The 18,770-nt window shown below is 48.1% G+C and overlaps 1 protein-coding gene across 1 annotated transcript; it reads left to right on the top strand.

Annotated features, from left to right (window-relative positions):
- Window positions 1-5,998: 5,998 nt before the first annotated feature.
- PSMC4 (proteasome 26S subunit, ATPase 4) lies at window positions 5,999-15,484 on the top strand. The gene is made up of 11 exons (XM_032841831.1): window positions 5,999-6,105; window positions 6,908-7,006; window positions 7,122-7,308; window positions 9,095-9,241; window positions 9,323-9,432; window positions 9,520-9,613; window positions 14,150-14,317; window positions 14,399-14,475; window positions 14,624-14,792; window positions 15,007-15,062; window positions 15,235-15,484. The coding sequence occupies exons 1-11, from the start codon at window positions 6,070-6,072 to the stop codon at window positions 15,346-15,348; spliced, it is 1,257 nt and encodes a 418-aa protein (XP_032697722.1). The 5' UTR covers window positions 5,999-6,069; the 3' UTR covers window positions 15,349-15,484.
- The last annotated feature ends 3,286 nt before the right edge of the window (window positions 15,485-18,770 follow it).

Below are 18,770 nucleotides of genomic sequence, written 5' to 3' on the forward strand. Positions count from 1 at the left end.
CCATCTCTTTGTCTCTTAATTTCTTTTCAGCATCCTCTTACCCTCTCGACCCTGGTCGATTTGTCACGCCTGCCGTGACACTCCTGAGGTTCAAGGAAAGAAGCCATCTCCATGACGTAGAAGTGCAAGGTGAACCAGCAGGGGCTGGCATAGAAGCCGCCGTCAATTAACCAGATCTAACAAAAACCATTAACAAAAGTGGCTATCACAAACGAATTCTCAATACAGACAAAGACAGCCTTTTATTGGAGGAAGGTGAAGTCGATGCCTGGCTTTCAAGCTTCTAAGGACAGGCTGGCTGACTCGCTGGGTAGGGGGAATGCAGCTGGTGACTTCGGTGGAAGCCGGTGCCCCCGGACCGTTCTGAAGATCCCAAGGCCGGGACGAGTTATGCCCCATCTTACCCTGCCTGTGCTCTGTACCTGGAACAGCCAAACCCGGATGGCCGCACATCTGTTTACAGCACGGTCTGCAGAATGGTTTAAGCCCACTGCTGAGACCTGCTGCTCAGCCAAAAAAAAGAAGGATTAGGAGGAGAAGGAGGAGGAGAAGGAGGAGGAGGAGGAGGAGGAGGAGGAGGAGGAGGAAGAGGAGGAGGAGGAGGAGGAGGAGGAGGAGAAGGAGAAGAAGAAGAATCCTTTCCAAACACCACTGCTTACAGACTATGCATCTGGTCTCCCAAGAGCTCTGAAGGAGACGGACAGTGGGATTTATGTTGTTTTTGTACTTGCTGACACCACATCCATTCTGCAGCTCATGGATTGGGAGACATTTGTCTTTCAAGTCTTGTTATTTAAGAAAAACATTTCATAAGGCTAGTACTGCAAGCTGAAAACTTTCTGGAAAGGATTCATCATTCTAGCCATCAGGAACATCTGTGATTCCTGGGGAGAAGTAAAAATAGCAACATGAACAGGAGTTTGCAAGAAGTTGATTCCAATCTTTATGGATGAGTTTGAGAAATCCAAGACTGCAGTGGGGAAGTCACCGCAGATGTTCTGGAAATAGCAAGAGAACTGAAATTAGAAGTGGATCCTGAGAACGAGACTGGATTGCTGCGATCTCATGATCAAAGTTTTACAGATGAGGAGCTGATTCTTGGAAATGAGCAAAGAAAATGGTGTCTTGTGATGGAACCTATTCTTGGTAAAGATGGCGTGCAGATTGTTGAAATGACAGGATTTAGGATATTACATAAACGTAGTTGATAAAGCAGCAGCAGAATTTGAGAGGACTGACTTCAGTTTTGAAAGTTCTACAGCAGGTGAATGTTATCGAACAACCTCACATGCTACAGAGAAACTGTTCCTGAAAGAGTCAATTGATGCAGCAAACTTCAATGCTGTCTTATTTTAATTAATTAATTAATTAATTTAAAAATATATTTTATTTATTTATTTGTCAAGAGAGAGAGAGAGCACAAGCAGGCAGAGAGGCAGGCAGAAGCAGAGAGAAGCAGGCTCCCCGCTGAGCAAGGAACCCGATGTGGGGATCCCAGGACCCTGGGATTAGGACACAAGCTGAAGGCAGTGGCTTAACCAACAGAGCCACCCAGGTGTCCCAATGCTGTCTTATTTTTTAAATTGCCATGCTACCCCAACCTTTAGCAATCACCACCCTGATCAGTCAGCAGCCCTCAACGTCAAGGCAAGACCCTCCACCAGCAAAAAGGTTATGACTAACTGAAAGCTCAGATGATTGTTAACATTTTCAGCGATAAAGTATTTTTAAATTAAGGTAGTACTTTTAAAAAAAAGATTTTCTTTAATTGACAAGGGGAGAAAGACAGTGAGAGGGGGGACACAAGCAGGGGGGAGTGGGGGAAGGAGACGCAGGCTTCCCTCTGAGCAGGGAGCCTGACATGGGTCTCAATCTCTGGACCCTGGGATCATAACCTGAGCCAAAGGCAGACACTTAACAATTGAGCGACCACGGTGTCCCCATACAGAAAGATTTTTAAAGGGTTTATACTTATTGTTTTGTCATCTCTTTTTTTCTTTTAGGTATTACATATTTTGTGACCACATGGTATACCGTTAAATATTCTACCCCACTTTTAAAAACCAAGTCCATAACAAAAGATGGTCAGTTTATTTAACAAATCAGCTATTGCTAGAGATTTACACTTGCTTTTCCCTGAGTTTCATCCTTATTCATCCTTTACCTCTTATTCTTGCTGCCTTCTCAATGTTTCAGACCCTCCCTCCACTTCCACCCTGGGACTAAATAAAACCTTTCATTCCTGGGCCTTTGATGGCAATGCTGGGGACAGGATGAACCTAGACCAGGGATCATCTATCTGTTGTATGAAGCCCACTTTGACCTGCATGGTGTGTGGTTGTTTTTGTTTTAAGTAGGCTCCAGAGCCAGCATGGAGCCCAATGTGGGGCCTGAACTCACAACCCTGAGATCAAGACCTGAGCTGAGATCAAGAACTGGCCACTTACCTGACCAAGCCACTCAGGCACCCTGTGGCATGGTGTTTTTAAGTGTTTGAAGTTATTGTCAAGATTTAAAAATTAGAAGATTTCACTTGAAAATCTCCATTCTTGACTTTCTTGAAATATCAGATCTGGCAACCGTGGGCCCACATTTTGGCACGGCTGTCATGACTGGAGTTCAGTTGACCTCTATAGATGAGGAAGAGGTTCTCTGCCAGCCCTGCTGTCTTTACTTACCTGTCTGCTGGCTCCCGTATGCACCCAGCCTCACGCAGGGCTCTGAAGACCCAGATCTGGGAATGCCCTCACTAAACACAAGAGCTGTCCAGGACCTGTGTCAGAAGGCAGTGTAGTTTAGAGGAAGAAAGCCCTGGACTTGACCCAGGAGGAAGAAATTTTAGTCAGTTGACCTGATCCTCGTTCTAGTTTACCCATCTGTTAAATGATCTAGATGGGTAGTTCTTCACTGGAAGATGGGAGGAAAGGTCATAATGTTAAAATAAGGTAAAGGTGGGTCTAGCTTTACTCCCTAAAGGATGTGATTTCCTCCTGCTTGAGAATGACTACCTTGCTTGTTGAAGATCATCTGCAAATCCAAACAATAACTATCATGTCAGGTTAAGAGCCCAGGTTCTGATTTGAATACCAGCTCTACTATTTCCATGCTGTGTGACCTTGGCCAAGTGACTTCACCTCCCTGAGTCTGGTATCTTGTATCAGAAATGAGGAAGTAGGAAGTAAGACAACAGTTTCCATTTCAAATCCCACTTTAATAGGACATTAAATCAAATGATGTGTATAAAACACTTTATTGTGTTATCTCATTCAATCCTCACAACCTTATGAAACATGTAGTAAAAGTAAAGAGTCTGTATAAATGTTGGTTACTTTTACTACCTTCTTCATAAGGTTGTGAGGATTGAATGAGATAATACAATAAAATGTTTTAGTGAAGAGCCAGGTACCCAGTCTGTGTTCAGGAAATAGTTACTTATAATTATTATCCATAAAACTCCAAAGGGATTCATTGACTTATCATTGCCAAAGATGGCAGAGAGAGCTCGGTGTTGGTTTGACAGGACTTGTGGGAGTAAAGGCAAGGCTCTCACATAGGTTTGAGTCTGAAGTCTGGAAACTGGGAAGCTAGGGAACAAGAGGCAAGGACGGAGATGATGAGTGCTTGTTTGAAGATAGATTCTAAGACTCAAGCAGAAATTGGGATACCTTTTGGAGGAGACGGAAATATGGAAGACAAAACTAAGGGTTGTCAATGCAGAGAAAGAACAGAAGATTAGTTGTCATCATTGTTTCCATTTTTTTAAATGGAAATAAAAGTCCTGGGACTTGAAAGAAAGAAGACAGGGGCCAGATCTGATTGATTTCTGGGTCCCCCTAGCACAGGGCTGGCACCGAGCAAGTGCTACTAATTCTCTTTGTGACTTCGTGGAAGTGACTTTCCCCTGTCAGCCTCTTGCCTCATCTGTAAAATGAGAAATAGCAAATCCACCTCTGAGGGTGTTGTAAGGATTCTGAGTTTGGAAAGTGCCAGCGAAAAGTGCACAAACGGTGTCTGGTGTGACAACCCTCAGCACACCCACCAGAATGGAAAAAAAAATTGAGAGAGAGTATCAAGTGAGTGCACAAGTGGTGGGAGTGCAAGTTAGTAGAGTCTGACAGTGTCTTCTACTAAAACCAAACACACAACTGCCGTTTGACCAGCAATTCTACTCCTTGGGATATACCTAAATGTCTATGTTAGAAATGGATGAGAATGTTCACAGCATGCGAATAACCCCAAGAAGGAAAATATTCAGTTTGAGGCATATTCACACAATAGAAAGCAGACAGAAATGAAAACGAAGGAACTATTCCTCTGTGCAATTTGGACGTCACAAACGTGACTTAGGTAAAAAAAAAAAAAAAGAAGAAGAAGAAGCCAAATACACAGTACGTGCTGCATGAATGGAAACAGACAAAAGTAATCCAGGTGGCCAGAGGTCAGAAAAGGAAAAACTTTCAGAGGCGATGGCGTGGCAGGAAAAGAGCCTGTGGGGGGCACCTGGGGGCACCTAATGTTTGGTATCTTGATCTGGGTATTGGTTATACTGGTGTGTTCACTTTGTGTCAAGCCATTGAATGGCACACTAATGATGTGTAGACTTCTCTGTATTTATAGTTCAATAAAATGTTTACTTATCAAACACTGAGCCGTCTATCTCCGGGGCCAGAGGCCTGCCTGGGCTGTGGGGACAGATAGATCCGGGGCTCCACGCTCTGAATGTTGTGACAGACAAGTAGCTTCAAAGCTCTGAGCCTGTTCCCTTCTCTGTCAAAGGGAAGATACTGTCAAGATTCAGTGAGTTGAGGTACCTATGACTTAGGCAGGGCCTGGGGTGGATAGGTCTGCAGGTCTCCCTCTCAACCCAATGCCTGGCACGACTGCCTCATTTTCTCCAGCCCTGACGGTGTTTCTACCTGATTCACTGCTAATCTATAACATAGGCTTGGGGCTTCTCACCCTTGATGGGAGAAAAAGAAACCTAACTTTGCTGAGTCTTGAATTCCCGGGGTGGAATTCCTCTCAAGCTCTCTATTGCTTTACCACCATAGTTTTACTCCTGTTAGTGTCACTTTTTCTGATCGCTATAACCACTCCCCAAGATGTATGTGCAATGACCTTCCGAGCATAGGGCCCACTGATACACATCTGAAGAGCCTCAAGACTGATATTTTACTAGGTATTAGTAAATAATCTTATCTTAGCAGCTGCTAGCCCCTCAAGGTCCTGAAATCTATACTTCCAAATTCCTTAGAGACTTACTCTATCCTTAGCCCGCCCCCACCCCAAACTAGAAGGTATTTAATCCGTCACTCCCCACAAACACAAGTGCAGCTTTTCCTGCCCACGGGTCCTGTCCCCCTACTATAATAAAGCACCTTCTTCCATCAAAAACGTCTCAAGAATTCTTTCTCCAGCATTAGCCCCTGGCCCACAGCACATCAACCTCCAGGGTGGCGCCCGGTGCTTCCTGCCCCCACGCGGCGGGTAATCCTCGGACGCAGCCCACATTTATATCTCCTAAAGGAACCCCTCTAGGGAACCTCGCCCAGAGCATCTCCAGCCCCGCCAGTAAATGGGGCTGGAGAGCCACCAGCACTTGGCTGCGGGAATTCCGGCCCAGGTCTGGCTGGTTCTGGAGGCCGCGGTGGAGAGCTCTGTGCCGCCCCGAGGCCTGGCTCGGTGGCTGAATGATGTTAGGAGGGCAGTAAGGCTCAGAACGCTCTCCCTGACGGATCTGTCAGTTCCTCAATTGAAAAAGCAACGAGGCAGAGCCTCCTCCTGGCGAGAAAAAACCCGCGCAGACGTCTCTCGAGGCCCTGCCTCCACGCACTACTGCGCAAGCGCACTATCCCAAGCCCTGGTAAGGAGGGCGCGTTGGCGAGTCTTGGGGGCGGAGTCGAGGACGAAGGCTTCCCTTCCCTCCATCCTTTGCGGCCCAACCCAGCCTGCTCTAGCGACATTTTAAACTACGTTTCCCAGAACCCACTGAGGCCCTGGTCTTCCGTCAGCGTCGGCGGAAGCGGTGACTAGATCTGGCTGAGCCACACAGGGGTCGGCTTGGTCACTATGGAGGAAATAGGCATCTTGGTGGAGAAAGCTCAGGTCCGGTGAGGCCAGGCTCGCGGGGAGAGGGCGAGGCCCACCTGAGTGGGGTGCTGAGTGGCTGCGGGAATTCCGGCCCAGGTCTGGCTGGTTCTGGAGGCCGCGGTGGAGAGCTCTGTGCCGCCCCGAGGCCTGGCTCGGTGGCTGAATGATGTTAGGAGGGCAGTAAGGCTCAGAACGCGCGGCTGCAGGAATGAGTGACGTTCCGGATTCTTTGGCACGGAATGATTTCGGGGGCTAGCCAGGAGTGCTCAGTGACATCGGTGGCCCGGCGGGGCTGCGGATGTGCCGGGGGCCGAATGATGTCTCAATGTGGGCGGGGGAGCTGACTGACGTTTGGGGCTTGACTGGTGTTGGGGGGCTGCGTATTATCAGTGGTCTGGCCGCGTGATGTTTGCGGCCGACGTAGGGAACTGGACGACATAAGGACCTCATGTGAGTTTGGGTTTTGTGACATGAGGGATGTTTGGGGGAAAACTGGGTATTGTTGGAATGTCCGAAGGTGACTTTAACAGCCTCGAATGAGATAGCCGTATGATACTAGGAACTTGTTGAGGGGTTAAGAGGCCTTGGAGTCCTGTAAGGAGTTGATGTGACCTTTAGGCCCTCGTTGAGAGTCAGGTGACCCTGGGAATGGGTAACATCAGGAGCCCATTTAGGGGGCTGAGAGGCTTGTAGGGTCTATTTAGAGGGGCTGAATGATGTCAGGAGCCTCAAGTGGTTCATGGTGGAGTGGGGAGGATGCTCTAGATCCTTTCATGAGGAGATGCTCTTCCAGCCTGAGTTTTCTCTCTTGTTCTAGGATGAGATCCCAGCACTGTCTGTGTCACGGCCCCAGACTGGCCTTTCCTTCCTGGGGCCTGAGCCCGAGGACCTGGAGGACCTGTACAGCCGCTACAAGGTACCGTCACCCCCAGTCTGGACCCTGCACAGGGCCCAGCATGCCATACCTTCCACTCCCGCCTGGCTCAGCTGGGCCAGAGCCAGCCGTCTGCCTTACCCCTCTCCACTCACAGAAGCTGCAGCAAGAGCTGGAGTTCCTCGAGGTGCAGGAGGAGTACATCAAGGATGAGCAGAAGAATTTGAAGAAGGAATTCCTCCACGCCCAGGAAGAGGTGAAGCGGATCCAGAGCATCCCACTGGTCATCGGGCAGTTTCTGGAGGCTGTGGATCAGAACACAGCCATTGTGGGCTCCACCACAGGTGCACAGGCGGGTGGGTGGGTGGGGGCACCTCATTCGCTCATCTGTTCGTTCAGGGTCGGTTAACTCTTTCTGGTCACGGACCAGGAAGTGTGCTGGAGTCTTAGAAGAGCGAACAAGGCAAAGCAACGTAATGGTGTTTTTCTAACTTTGATATAAGAGTAGACGTATATTTCACATTCGCTCTCTACGTGTGTGTATGTTTTGTGTGTGTTCGTGTATATGTATATACCCACATGTACAGCTGACCTTTGAACAGCACAGGTTTGAACTGTGTGGGTCTTACACACGGATTTTTGGATAAATACCGTACAGTACTGTAAACGTATTTTCTTACGAATCACTCAGTAACATTTTTTCTGCCTTACTTTACCGTAAGGATATAGTACGTAATAGATAAAACATAAAAAACACATGTTAATTGACTGTTTACGGTATTGGTAAGGCTTCTGGTCAATGGCTATTAATAGTTGAGTTTTGAGGGAGTCAAGTTATGTATGGATTTTCAGTTGCCTGGGGGTTTCTGCGCTGCTAACCCCTGCAGTCTTCAAGGGTCAGTGGCATACGTATACATGTTGGAAGTCTCATCAAATGATATTTAGCCTTACTGTGTGTCACATACTCTGATGTTTCCTGTTCCATTCTAGTCTGGTTTTGTCTTAAACTGTGTTCGGGATGTGATCCTCTAAATTGATTTCATGTGACAGTTACTGAGTTGGGACCTGCAATTTGAAACCATGGGTGAAGTGTGAAGGGATTGGGCTCTGGTAGGACTCAGTATGTGGTAGCTGCTGTTGTTAACACGGGCTCAGGCCCTGCCCTCATGATGGGTGTTATCTCTGTGTGTTATCTGTCATTTCCTGCTTTTGGCCTCTACTCCTGCGGACCAAGCATGTTCTGGAAGGGTGGGGAAAGGTGTATAACTGAGCCTGGAATTGGACTGTTGGGCTGGAGGTGAGGTGGTGAAGGGAGGGAGGTAACCTGGAATGAGGCGTATATCTTGGACCTGTAGGACTTAGGGGGACAATGGCGCTGTCCCTGAGATGCTGACATGGGCAGAAGAATAGGTTTGGAGGGAGGCAGTGTGGGCAGTTTTGGACTTCACAGGGAGGGGTCTGTGAGGCTGCTAGACAGCCAGGTCTGAAGGTCAGGAGAGAGACTGATGCTAGACAGAGGTGTGTATCACTGCTATAAGAGCAGAAGGTCGATGGGGGCTGGGCAAGCAGGGAGGAGTCTGGTGCGGAGACCTAGGTGGGAGCAGAAGGCTGAATCAGGGGGCTTCTGTGAGGAAGGAGAGGAGGTTGGTTGGAGACATTCAGGAGGCTGAGGGGAATTGCGTAGGGATTGATGGGCTGTGGAGGGCCGGGGAGAAAGGTCCAGAATGAGGCTTGGGACTCTGGCTGGTGACTAGGGACCACGGGCCTCCCTGAGACGGGGACCCAGGAGGAGCAGCACAGTTTGAGAGAAGATACCGAGACCATATTGGAACCCAGTGAGTGAGGGAGACCCTGGGGACATGCTGGGGGACGCAGTCCAGGAGGCTGCTGTTCAGCTAGGACTGGAGCTCACGAGACTATTGGAGCTGAAGATGGACAAGGAAACTGTCATCATGAACATGGAGATGGCTAGGGGAATGCAAGACTAGAGGCCAGGAGGGCCATTCTGGGTCTGAGTGAAATATACCAGTGGCCTAGCGGCTACTACGACTGCAGGGTTCGGGGGAGGAGATGGTTCTGAGGTTCTGGCACTTCTGACTTGCCCCCCACCGCCCGCCCCGTCTCCCAAAGGCTCCAACTACTACGTGCGCATCCTGAGCACCATTGACCGGGAGCTGCTCAAGCCGAACGCCTCGGTGGCCCTCCACAAACACAGCAACGCCCTGGTGGACGTGCTGCCGCCCGAGGCCGACAGCAGCATCATGATGCTCACCTCAGGTGGGAGGGGAAGCCTGGGGCCGGTGGGCCTGAGGGGACCTTGAGGCCAGGCTGGGAGCCTCCGCTCTGCTCTCCCACCAGACCAGAAGCCAGACGTGATGTATGCAGACATCGGGGGCATGGACATCCAGAAGCAGGAGGTGCGGGAGGCTGTGGAGCTCCCGCTTACACACTTCGAGCTCTATAAGCAGGTGAGGGGCTGGGAGGGGCCCCCCGCCCTGGGCCTCGAGTTGGCGGTGGGACTCCCTGGCTCATCCTCCCTTACCTCCGCGTTTCAGATCGGCATCGACCCTCCCCGAGGTGTCCTCATGTACGGCCCACCCGGCTGCGGGAAGACCATGTTGGCAAAGGCCGTGGCTCATCACACGACAGGTGAGCCGCTCCCTGGAGCTCTGGCCTTCTGGGCTCGGGACCTCACCCCCTGCTTTCTCATGTTCCCCAGGAAGTGACGAGGTGTGGTGATTAAGAACGGAGGCTGTGGGGTCAAAGCCCCAGGGTGACTCTTACTGGCTGTGCTGTCTTGGGGAGGTGGCTTCACTGCCTCGTGCTTCAGCTCCCTCGTCTCACAGAAGACTTGCCTCTCAGTGGGTTGTCACCCATCAGTAACCATGAGTTCAAATTCATGGGTTGCAACCAGCATATAAGAAAATGAAACCGGAAACATCAGGGTCCATCCCACATAGTAGGAGCTCATATGACTTTGTCGAAACCTGTTGCACACACACACACGCTTGTGGTTGTTTATGTATGTATTCTTTTTCTTTTTTTTTAAAGATTTTATTTATTTATTTGACAGATCACAAGCAGACAGAGAGGCAGGCAGAGAGAGGGGGGGAAGCAGGCTCCCTGCTGAGCAGAGAGCCTGATGTGGGCTTGATCCCAGCACCCTGAGATCATGACCTGAGCCGAAGGCAGAGGCTTAAGCCACTGAGCCACCCAGGCACCCTCTTTTTCTTATACACGTAATTCTTACGTATTTCTTATCATAGATTCCAGACAAAAATGTCTGAAGATCGCTATATTACTGTTTGTAAAGCCGAGGATCAGCTCAGTACATCTTAAAATCCTAACATGCGAGCTGGGGGGCAGTAGGAGGCAGTGGTTAAGCAGTGGGTTTTCTGGGCCGAGTGGGTTTGAGATCTGCCTCCCCTACAACCATTTATGTAAGCTCGTGTATGTCACTACTCAGTAAGTTAGTCTCTCTCTGACTCCTGTTTCCTATCTGTCTGGATTACTCAGAGGATTAAATCAATATAAAGCTAGATCCATACCTGGCACGTAGAGAGTGGACAAGAAATGTCAGCCATTGTCACGAACGTTCATTTGCTTAGAGATTCCTGTGACTTCTGCTCTCCCAGGCCCTGAGCTGAGCTCAGACGTGTCCCCTGTGGTGGAGAATCTCCCGGTGTGACTGGGGAAAAAGAAAAAGAAACACTTAGAATTCAGTTACTATTTATTGAATACCTGATGTGTGCCAAGCCGTGTCCTAGGTGCCAGAGACGTGGCAGTGAACAGAACGAAGTTTTCTTTCTTTGTGGAGGTGATGTCTTAGTTGGGGATGCACTTGAACAGATAAACAGGTGAACAGATTAGAGATCACGTGGTGCCGAATGTGCGATGAGAGGAAGCAGGACCAGGGGGTAGAGAATAGTATGGCGGCCACTTTGCGTGGCAGAACTGGGGGGGTGGTCTCGGAAGACGTTTATGAGGCAACGTTTACATAAAGACCTAAAATACGTGCAAGAGTGAGTCCTGAGGATGTCTGGGGGAGGCTGGAACGTGCTTAGTGTCCCAGGAATCATAGGGAGGCCCTATACTCGAAAGGAGTGAACGAGGGGCTCACAGTTACAGGGGAGGTCGAGTGGGAGCAGTCTGCCGAGCAGCAGATGCCCTGGAGAAGCAGGGAGAGAAATGGGATTGCCCTTACAGGGGGGCGCGTAGGTCCATTTTGCCTGTGCCTCTCAGGTGGGGCTTCCCAGAGGAAGCGAGGCATGAGTGATTTGTTGGGCACGCAGCTGGGAGGGAGCATCCCAGAGTAGTATATGCAAAGGCCTGGGGTGGGAAAGAACTTTTATTTAGTGAGTCGTGAGTAGACCATGACTAAACTCCACAAGGGCAGGACCTTGTACATTGGTTCTTTCCCATGTTTCCAGCGCCTGCCCAGTAATCTCACTGTGGTACTTGGTCAGCCAATGTTGGGGGCCTGGCTGAAGGAGGGCTGTGCTTGGCAGGACCCCAGTGGTGAGACTGGGGAACTCAGAAAGGTTGTAAATATAGTCTCAGCATGAATCTCAGATTTTGCACATTGTCCTGAGAGCGGGGTGGCTTTAGACAGGCAGGGGTCAATAGAAATACGACGCAAGCTGCATCTAGAATTTAAAAATTTTAAGTACCTATTTAAATAAGTTAGACGAAATAGGTGAACCTATTAAATCTTATATAACAAGTATCCTCAAAATACCATTATTTGAACAGGTAGCAGATAGAAAATTTGAAATTTTTTCCTATTACTTTCTTTAATAAAATATATGTAACAAAAATTACCATTTTAGCCAATTTTTTTAAAGGTTTTATTTATTCAATTTGAGAGAGAGAGACCATGAGAGGGGAGAGATCAGAGGGAGAAGCAGACTCCCAGCCCAGCAGGTAGCCTGATGTGGGACTCCATCCTGGGACTCCAGGATCATGACCTGAGCTGAAGGCAGTTGCTTAACCAACTGAGCCACCCAGGTGCCCCTAACCAATTTTTAAGTCTATAATTCAGTGGTATTAAAAACATTCACAGTGCTGCACAACCTCTACCACTGTCCCATTTCCAGAACTTGTTTGTTGTCCCAGACTGAAACTTGTATCCATTAGACGCTAACTCCGTGTTTCTCCAGACCCCTTCGCCCCCAAACCTGATGACCTCTATTCTGCATTCAGTGGCGATAAATTTGGCTATCATATAGGAGTATCTCATAGAAGTAGATGAATCGTACAACGTTCGTCTTTTCGTGACGGGCTTTTTCACTTAACCTCTTGTCTTCAGGGCTCATCCATGCTGGAGCAGGTGTCAAAACAGAATTCCTTTTTAAGGCCAAATAATATTCCACTGTATGTATGTACCCTGTTTTCTTTATGTGGACATCTATGAAGATATTTTACACTTGTTTATGCTAAGTCTCTGGAAGTCCAATGAGTATTTCACAGTGACAGCCTGTCTCATTTTGGACCAGCCACATTTCCATTTCCCCAGCAGCCACATGTAGCCAGTGGCCACCCCATTAGAGAAGTGGTATGATCAGATTAGCTTTTTGAAAGATGATCCTGGCAGCTGGAAGTGAACTGGAGGGAGGAGAAATCTGACAGCCAATCAGAAGACTTTGGAGTGATCGGGAGGACTGTTGTAGCCTTGGGCAAAGGCCTTGGAGGTAGTTGGAGAGAAGGTAGAATCAAGGGGCAGAAGTGACCGGATTTACTGACTGACTAGAAGGGGTTGGCAAGTGGGAGGGGTCAGGAGCAACTTCCATTTCCTCCCTTGGGTCATGGTGGGGGTGAGTAATGGTGACCTTCACAGAACTGGGGTCAGGAGAAGACGGAGTGAATGTGGGACGCGCTATAATTCAGTGACCTGGAGATTTTCACTGAAACACAGTACAAGAGATTGGGAGGATGGGGAAGGGGAGGCAGGGGGACGGGGCACTGCAGCAACTGAGTGTGGGGAAGGCAGACAGACCAAGACCCAAGTCAGATACGGGGAGCTCAGAAGTTGGGATTTCACAGTTAACAGCATGGACACCTGCAGAGCAGCCACAGAAATGTGTGGCGGAAGCAGACCCTGGGATGTGTTTAGATACCCTGAGGTTTGCCATTGAGCAAGCCCGCACGTAATGAAGGTATCGCAGAGGAGGGACACTTTGAGCCAGCTGTGGATGCTGGATGTTAGGGCATGGCAGGGCAGGCCAGCCAAGTGCACGGCTCCACGTTAGAGGACAGAAGACCCACAGGGCTGCATCGTGGACAGTGTGGCTCCCTTCCCTGCGGTGGCTGAAAGGAGGGGTCTGGGGGTTGATCCATGCCTCGCAGAGCCACATCTAGTCGTTAACAAATAAGTTAGACTTTAAGAAATAAGTTCAAAAGGAGAGGCCCAGAACAAGCCTGTCTTCAGCCACATTGCCACTTGCTGGTTAATTAGAATATGTGCTTGGGGTCCTGGATTCTTGCATGATATTCAGAAGTGGGTCCTTTTCCATACCAAACAGAACTCCAAGCTCTCAGTGAAGTGGTATGATACCGTAGTGTATGGACAGCATCTCCTTTTTTTTTTTTTTTTTTTTGTAAAGATTCTATTTATTTGACAGAGAGAGAGACACAAGAGAGGGAACACAAGCAGGGGGAGTGGGAGAGGGAGATGCAGGCTCCCCTGATCAGGGAGCCTGATGTGGGGCCCGATCCCACGAGCCTGGGATCATGACGTGAGCCGAAGGCAGACGCCTAACAACCGAGCCACCCAGGCACCCCACAGATCTCTTTTTTCTCTTATTGATTTTTTTCAACATGTGGAGATCCAGGGGTTTGTTTTTTGTCTTAGATTCCACAGATGTCTCTGTTTTCCTCCATATGGGCTTTTGAAGCACAGATGCATTTTTTTTTTTTATGATGTCCTGGTATTTAAATGTTGTGCCAAAAACGACACATCTGTGGTAGGATTCATGATTTGGGCTGCTGGGTTGCTGTGGGGAGCAGGCAGATGGCTGGTTCTCCCAGCAGGAACTGGGATGCTGCCCCAGGGAATGAGAGAATGGCTGGGTTACTTGGAGTGGGTGTCAAAGAAAGGGATGTCTTCAGGGGATTCTCAGTTTCAGTAAAGCAGCACGGCCCCGTGGGAGGCCCTTCCTCATCTAACCCTTGTCATCCCGACATCAGCTGCATTTATCCGGGTCGTGGGCTCAGAGTTTGTACAGAAGTACCTGGGCGAGGGCCCTCGTATGGTCCGGGACGTGTTCCGCCTGGCCAAGGAGAACGCACCTGCCATCATCTTCATCGATGAGATCGATGCCATTGCCACCAAGAGATTTGATGCCCAGACGGGGGGTGAGTGATGCCTCAGCAGGGCCTGGGGTCTTGGGCAGGCTTGAACGGGATGCCTAGGACTGACTGTGTTGTGCTCTCTAGCTGACAGGGAGGTTCAGAGAATCCTGCTGGAGCTGCTGAATCAAATGGACGGATTTGACCAGAACGTTAACGTCAAGGTTCGGGGTTCAGGGTGGACAGGGGGAGGTGTGGTATGGGAATTAGGGAAAAGTGGAGGCTGGCATGTATGGGGGCAGGTATCATGACAGGAAGGAGGGTGTGGGGGGGGGGGCACAGAGGTCTGAGCTGGCCTGTCCCCAATGCCAGGTGATCATGGCCACAAACAGAGCAGACACTCTGGATCCTGCCCTGCTGCGGCCAGGACGCCTTGACCGTAAAATCGAATTTCCACTCCCTGACCGCCGCCAGAAGAGATTGATTTTCTCCACTATCACCAGCAAGATGAATCTCTCTGAGGAGGTTGACTTGGAAGATTGTATCCTGCTCTAGAAGGGAGGGGAGGGTCCCGGTTGGGAGTGGGGACTGGATCTTCATCACCACCTCTGCCTTCACCGCGACCCACCTTGTGCAGGGCAGGACACCAGGGTCCAACGATGGGGGTGGTGACAAGGACAGCTTGAGGATGACTTCTGGTTCCAGGCACTTACCCTCTTGTGCAGGGAATGGTTTCCTTAACTCACCTGCCACAGATGTGGCCCGACCTGATAAGATTTCGGGAGCTGATATCAACTCCATCTGTCAGGAGGTGAGTGAGGGTTTCTCTTTTAGAGGCAGGGTTGTATGAAGACCCTTCCTTTTTGAGACCACTCTGCCGCCATCCTCGTGTCCTACGTTGTCTCCTTGGGGCTTGGGGCCTGTTCTCTTCCCCCACCATCACTAGGGCTGGGGAATAGATTTTAACTGTCATCCCTCAACAGAGTGGAATGTTGGCAGTCCGTGAGAACCGCTACATTGTTCTGGCAAAGGACTTCGAGAAAGCGTACAAGACCGTCATCAAGAAGGATGAGCAGGAGCATGAGTTTTATAAGTGACCCAGCCCCTGTGGGGGAAGGGGAGGGGAGAGGAGGGGACTTCTCTCACCTCCCAAATTCTGTCCCCAAACCTAGTGTTCTTTTTTCTTTACCCAGGATTGGTTTACTCAATAAATATACAAGATTAAATCTGTTCAATTTCTTCCTAAAAGTTTCACTCCTTTGGAGAAAACTGGGCCATGAATAGGCTATTCTGTCCCTCCTGCTCTCCTGACAGATGAATGGGTGAGGTACAGGCCTGGGTTACAGATTGAGAGAGAAGCAAAGAATTCAAATCAGATGACTAGAAATTTGGGGAAAAGAGCAGAAATCGAATCACAGACTGGCCCTTGACCACAAAATAAAGCCCCCGCACATTTCACCACCCACATTTCCTAGCGTAGGCAGAAGACCATTTGTGTCTTTGGTGATTCCTGCCTTCCTCACACTCAGAGGGAGTATCAAGGATGAGGAGATTGCCCCGCAGAGTCCCCAAGAGTAGGGATGAGAGTTGTGGAGAGGAAGTGGGATGGCTGGGTTTTGTGACTGTCTCTGGCTCTCCTCCATGTGGTCTTTTTGGGGCATGAATGTGTTTGGTTGGGCCAATGCCCATTCTCTCTTGAGGGCTCTCCCTCTGGGCAGCCTTCCCTAATGCCCCAAGTTGGGAAGGAACCCTTCTGTGCTCCACTGGCCCCATGTACCTGCTCTGCTTGGCACTTACGCCCCCTTAGGCTTTCTCACGTGCTTGCCTGTCCCTCCTCCGAACTGGAACCTCCTATAGGCGAGGGATTGTGACCTGATCACAATTCAAGTCCCAGTGCCTACACATGGTAGACTTTCACTTAATATTTCTTGAACAAATACATGAATGTCACTATATATTTGAAGGTGAGCTAGGAAGAAAATATAAGGAAAAACAGTAGTCACAGGTCCTTGAGATGGGGGTGATTCTTCTGCAGAGGAGCATGACAGGTTGAGTGGAGATGTTACCCTTTCTTCCCCCCCCCCCCCCCGGAACTCGCTAAAATAAGAGTAAGGAGAGAAGAAAGCAAGATGGACATTCACAAGGACACAGGAGGAGAGAGGACATAGGAGCAACACAGTTTTGGGGAGAGGCTGATAACTGCTCATCAACCCAACTGAGCCTGAGCTACAGGGGAGCCCAAACGGATTCTCACACTTGAGAGATCACAGGTGCCCCGATCTGAAGGGGAGGGCTGGAAACGTGGACTACCAGAACGGCTTCACAAAAATCAATTCATACACTAAGTGGGACTTGAACCTGACCTGCAGTGAAGGAATGAATTGTTATTCCAGGCTCCAAGCCCCTTCTCCAGCCTGGCTGGAGGTTTACTCCAGGAAAGGCTGGACCTTGGGTCCCTGGACTGGCAGGCCTGAAGCGGGGATGAGAGAGGGCGCGTGTGCCAAAGAAGCCTAAGTGAGAGCCCCAGGCAGGCAACTGAAGGATTCTATCAGGAAACTGAGCAGCATGAGAGAAAGAAAAGAGAACGGGTTGTTCAGACACATTAAACCCTCATCTTTCCCACTCAGTAGCAGCTAATACCTAAAACTGATGAATTAACAAAAGCACAGACTTTGGAAATATGGAAGTGAATTTCAAAACAAACAAGAGGATGGGAAGTAGTTGACTCTTGGAGTAGACTGGAAATACACGGTGAGGGTGCGATGGGCATGCTTTTTGTTTTGCTCTACACTATACGTATACACGTAACAGGACAGTGTTGAATGGAAGCACCTTGTTTCTGACCATAGGGAAAAACCAATGAATATTTCATCACAAGGTGTCTGTTAGATGTTCATTTTCGTACACATCCCTTCTCAAACTGGGAGAGTTTTGTTTCATTCGTAGCTTATCGAGAGTCCTCATGAATTGTATCGAGTTTTGCCAAATACATAAAAAGCAACTACTGACACGATCTTTTGGTTTCTTTCCTTAAGATACTGAATTATTTTGATTAATTTTAGAATGTCATACCAGCCTTGAATTCCTAGGTTAGGCCCCACCTGGTCATGATGTATTATCCTTTATATATACTGCTGAATTCCATTTGCTAATTGTGGGTTTGTGGTGGGGGGAAGGTTTGGAGATTTTTATGTGTATGCTTAAAGATTTTTATTTATTTATTTATTTGACAGAGATCACAAAAAGTAGGCAGAGAGGCAAGCAGAGAAAGAGGAGGAAGCAGGCTCCCCCCCACCCCCGAACAGGGAGCCCCATTCAGGGCTCAGTCCCAGGACCCTGGGATCATGACCCGAGCCAAAGGCATAGGCTTTAACCCACTGAGCCACCCAGGTGCCCCTGTGTCTATGCTTATTACTGATTTTGGTCTATGATTTTTTTTCCTCATAATATCTTTCTCAGATTTTAGTATCAGTGTTAAGTTGAAATGGGAAATGTTCCTTCTTTCTCTATTTTCTGAAAGGGATACTGGTGTCGTATTATTTCTTTCTTAAATCTTGGGTCCAGTTGACATTAAAGTCATCTGAACCTGGAGTTTTCTTTGTGGGAAAGATTTATAGTTCCAAGGATGATATATGCCTCCAATTTGAATTTTTATATTACAGCAGAGAAATGAAAATGAAATTTAAAAGAGAAAAGTTCCATTTTTAGAGAACATAAAATACTAGGAATAAATTTAACAAAACACACACCTGAAAATTACGCAATTTTGCTGTGAAAAGCTAGAGAATGCCTAAATAAATGGAAAGATGTGCCATAATCATGGCTGAGTTTAGAAATCCATCTTCCTCAAATTGAACTGTATGTTTAATGGAAGTGAACTGAAATCCCAACAGGCACTTCAGAAATTGCTCGGTTGATTGTAAACATGTGGACATGCAAAGGACTTAGAATACTTCAGGGTATTATTAAAAGAAGAACAAAGCTGGGGGATTTATACTACCGGAATTCAAGCTAATTTACTCTGAAGCTAAAATCAAGGCAATGTGGTATTGGTATAATGATAAATTGATAAGTGGAACAAAATAGAGGATCGAGAAATAGACCTATATTCATATAGTCATTTAATTGTCCTTAAAAACTCCAAGGCAGTTCAATGCAAGAAAGGATGGTGCTTTCAAAAAATGGTGCTGAAACAATGGGATAAACTTGGGAAAATTAACCTCAACCTATATCTAACTCCATCCCCCCAAATTAAATTGAGGTGAATCAAAGACATAAAAGAACTATGAAGTTTCTAAAATTAAATATGGTAGAATATCCTTACGACCTTGGAGCAAGCAAAAAGCCCTAACAATATATATATATATCAATTGAACTTCCCCAAAATGAAAAATTTAGCATCAAAAGATACCATTAGGACAGTGAAAATTAAGTTATGGGCTAACACAAAATATTTATAATACATACATCCAAAAAGGGCTTCTCTTTAGCATATCTAAAGAACTCAAACAACTTAATA

The sequence above is a fragment of the Lontra canadensis genome, unplaced genomic scaffold (genome assembly GCF_010015895.1).
Source record: "Lontra canadensis isolate GAN:19392208 unplaced genomic scaffold, GSC_riverotter_1.0 scaffold125, whole genome shotgun sequence".
NCBI classification, from domain to species: Eukaryota; Metazoa; Chordata; class Mammalia; order Carnivora; family Mustelidae; genus Lontra; species Lontra canadensis.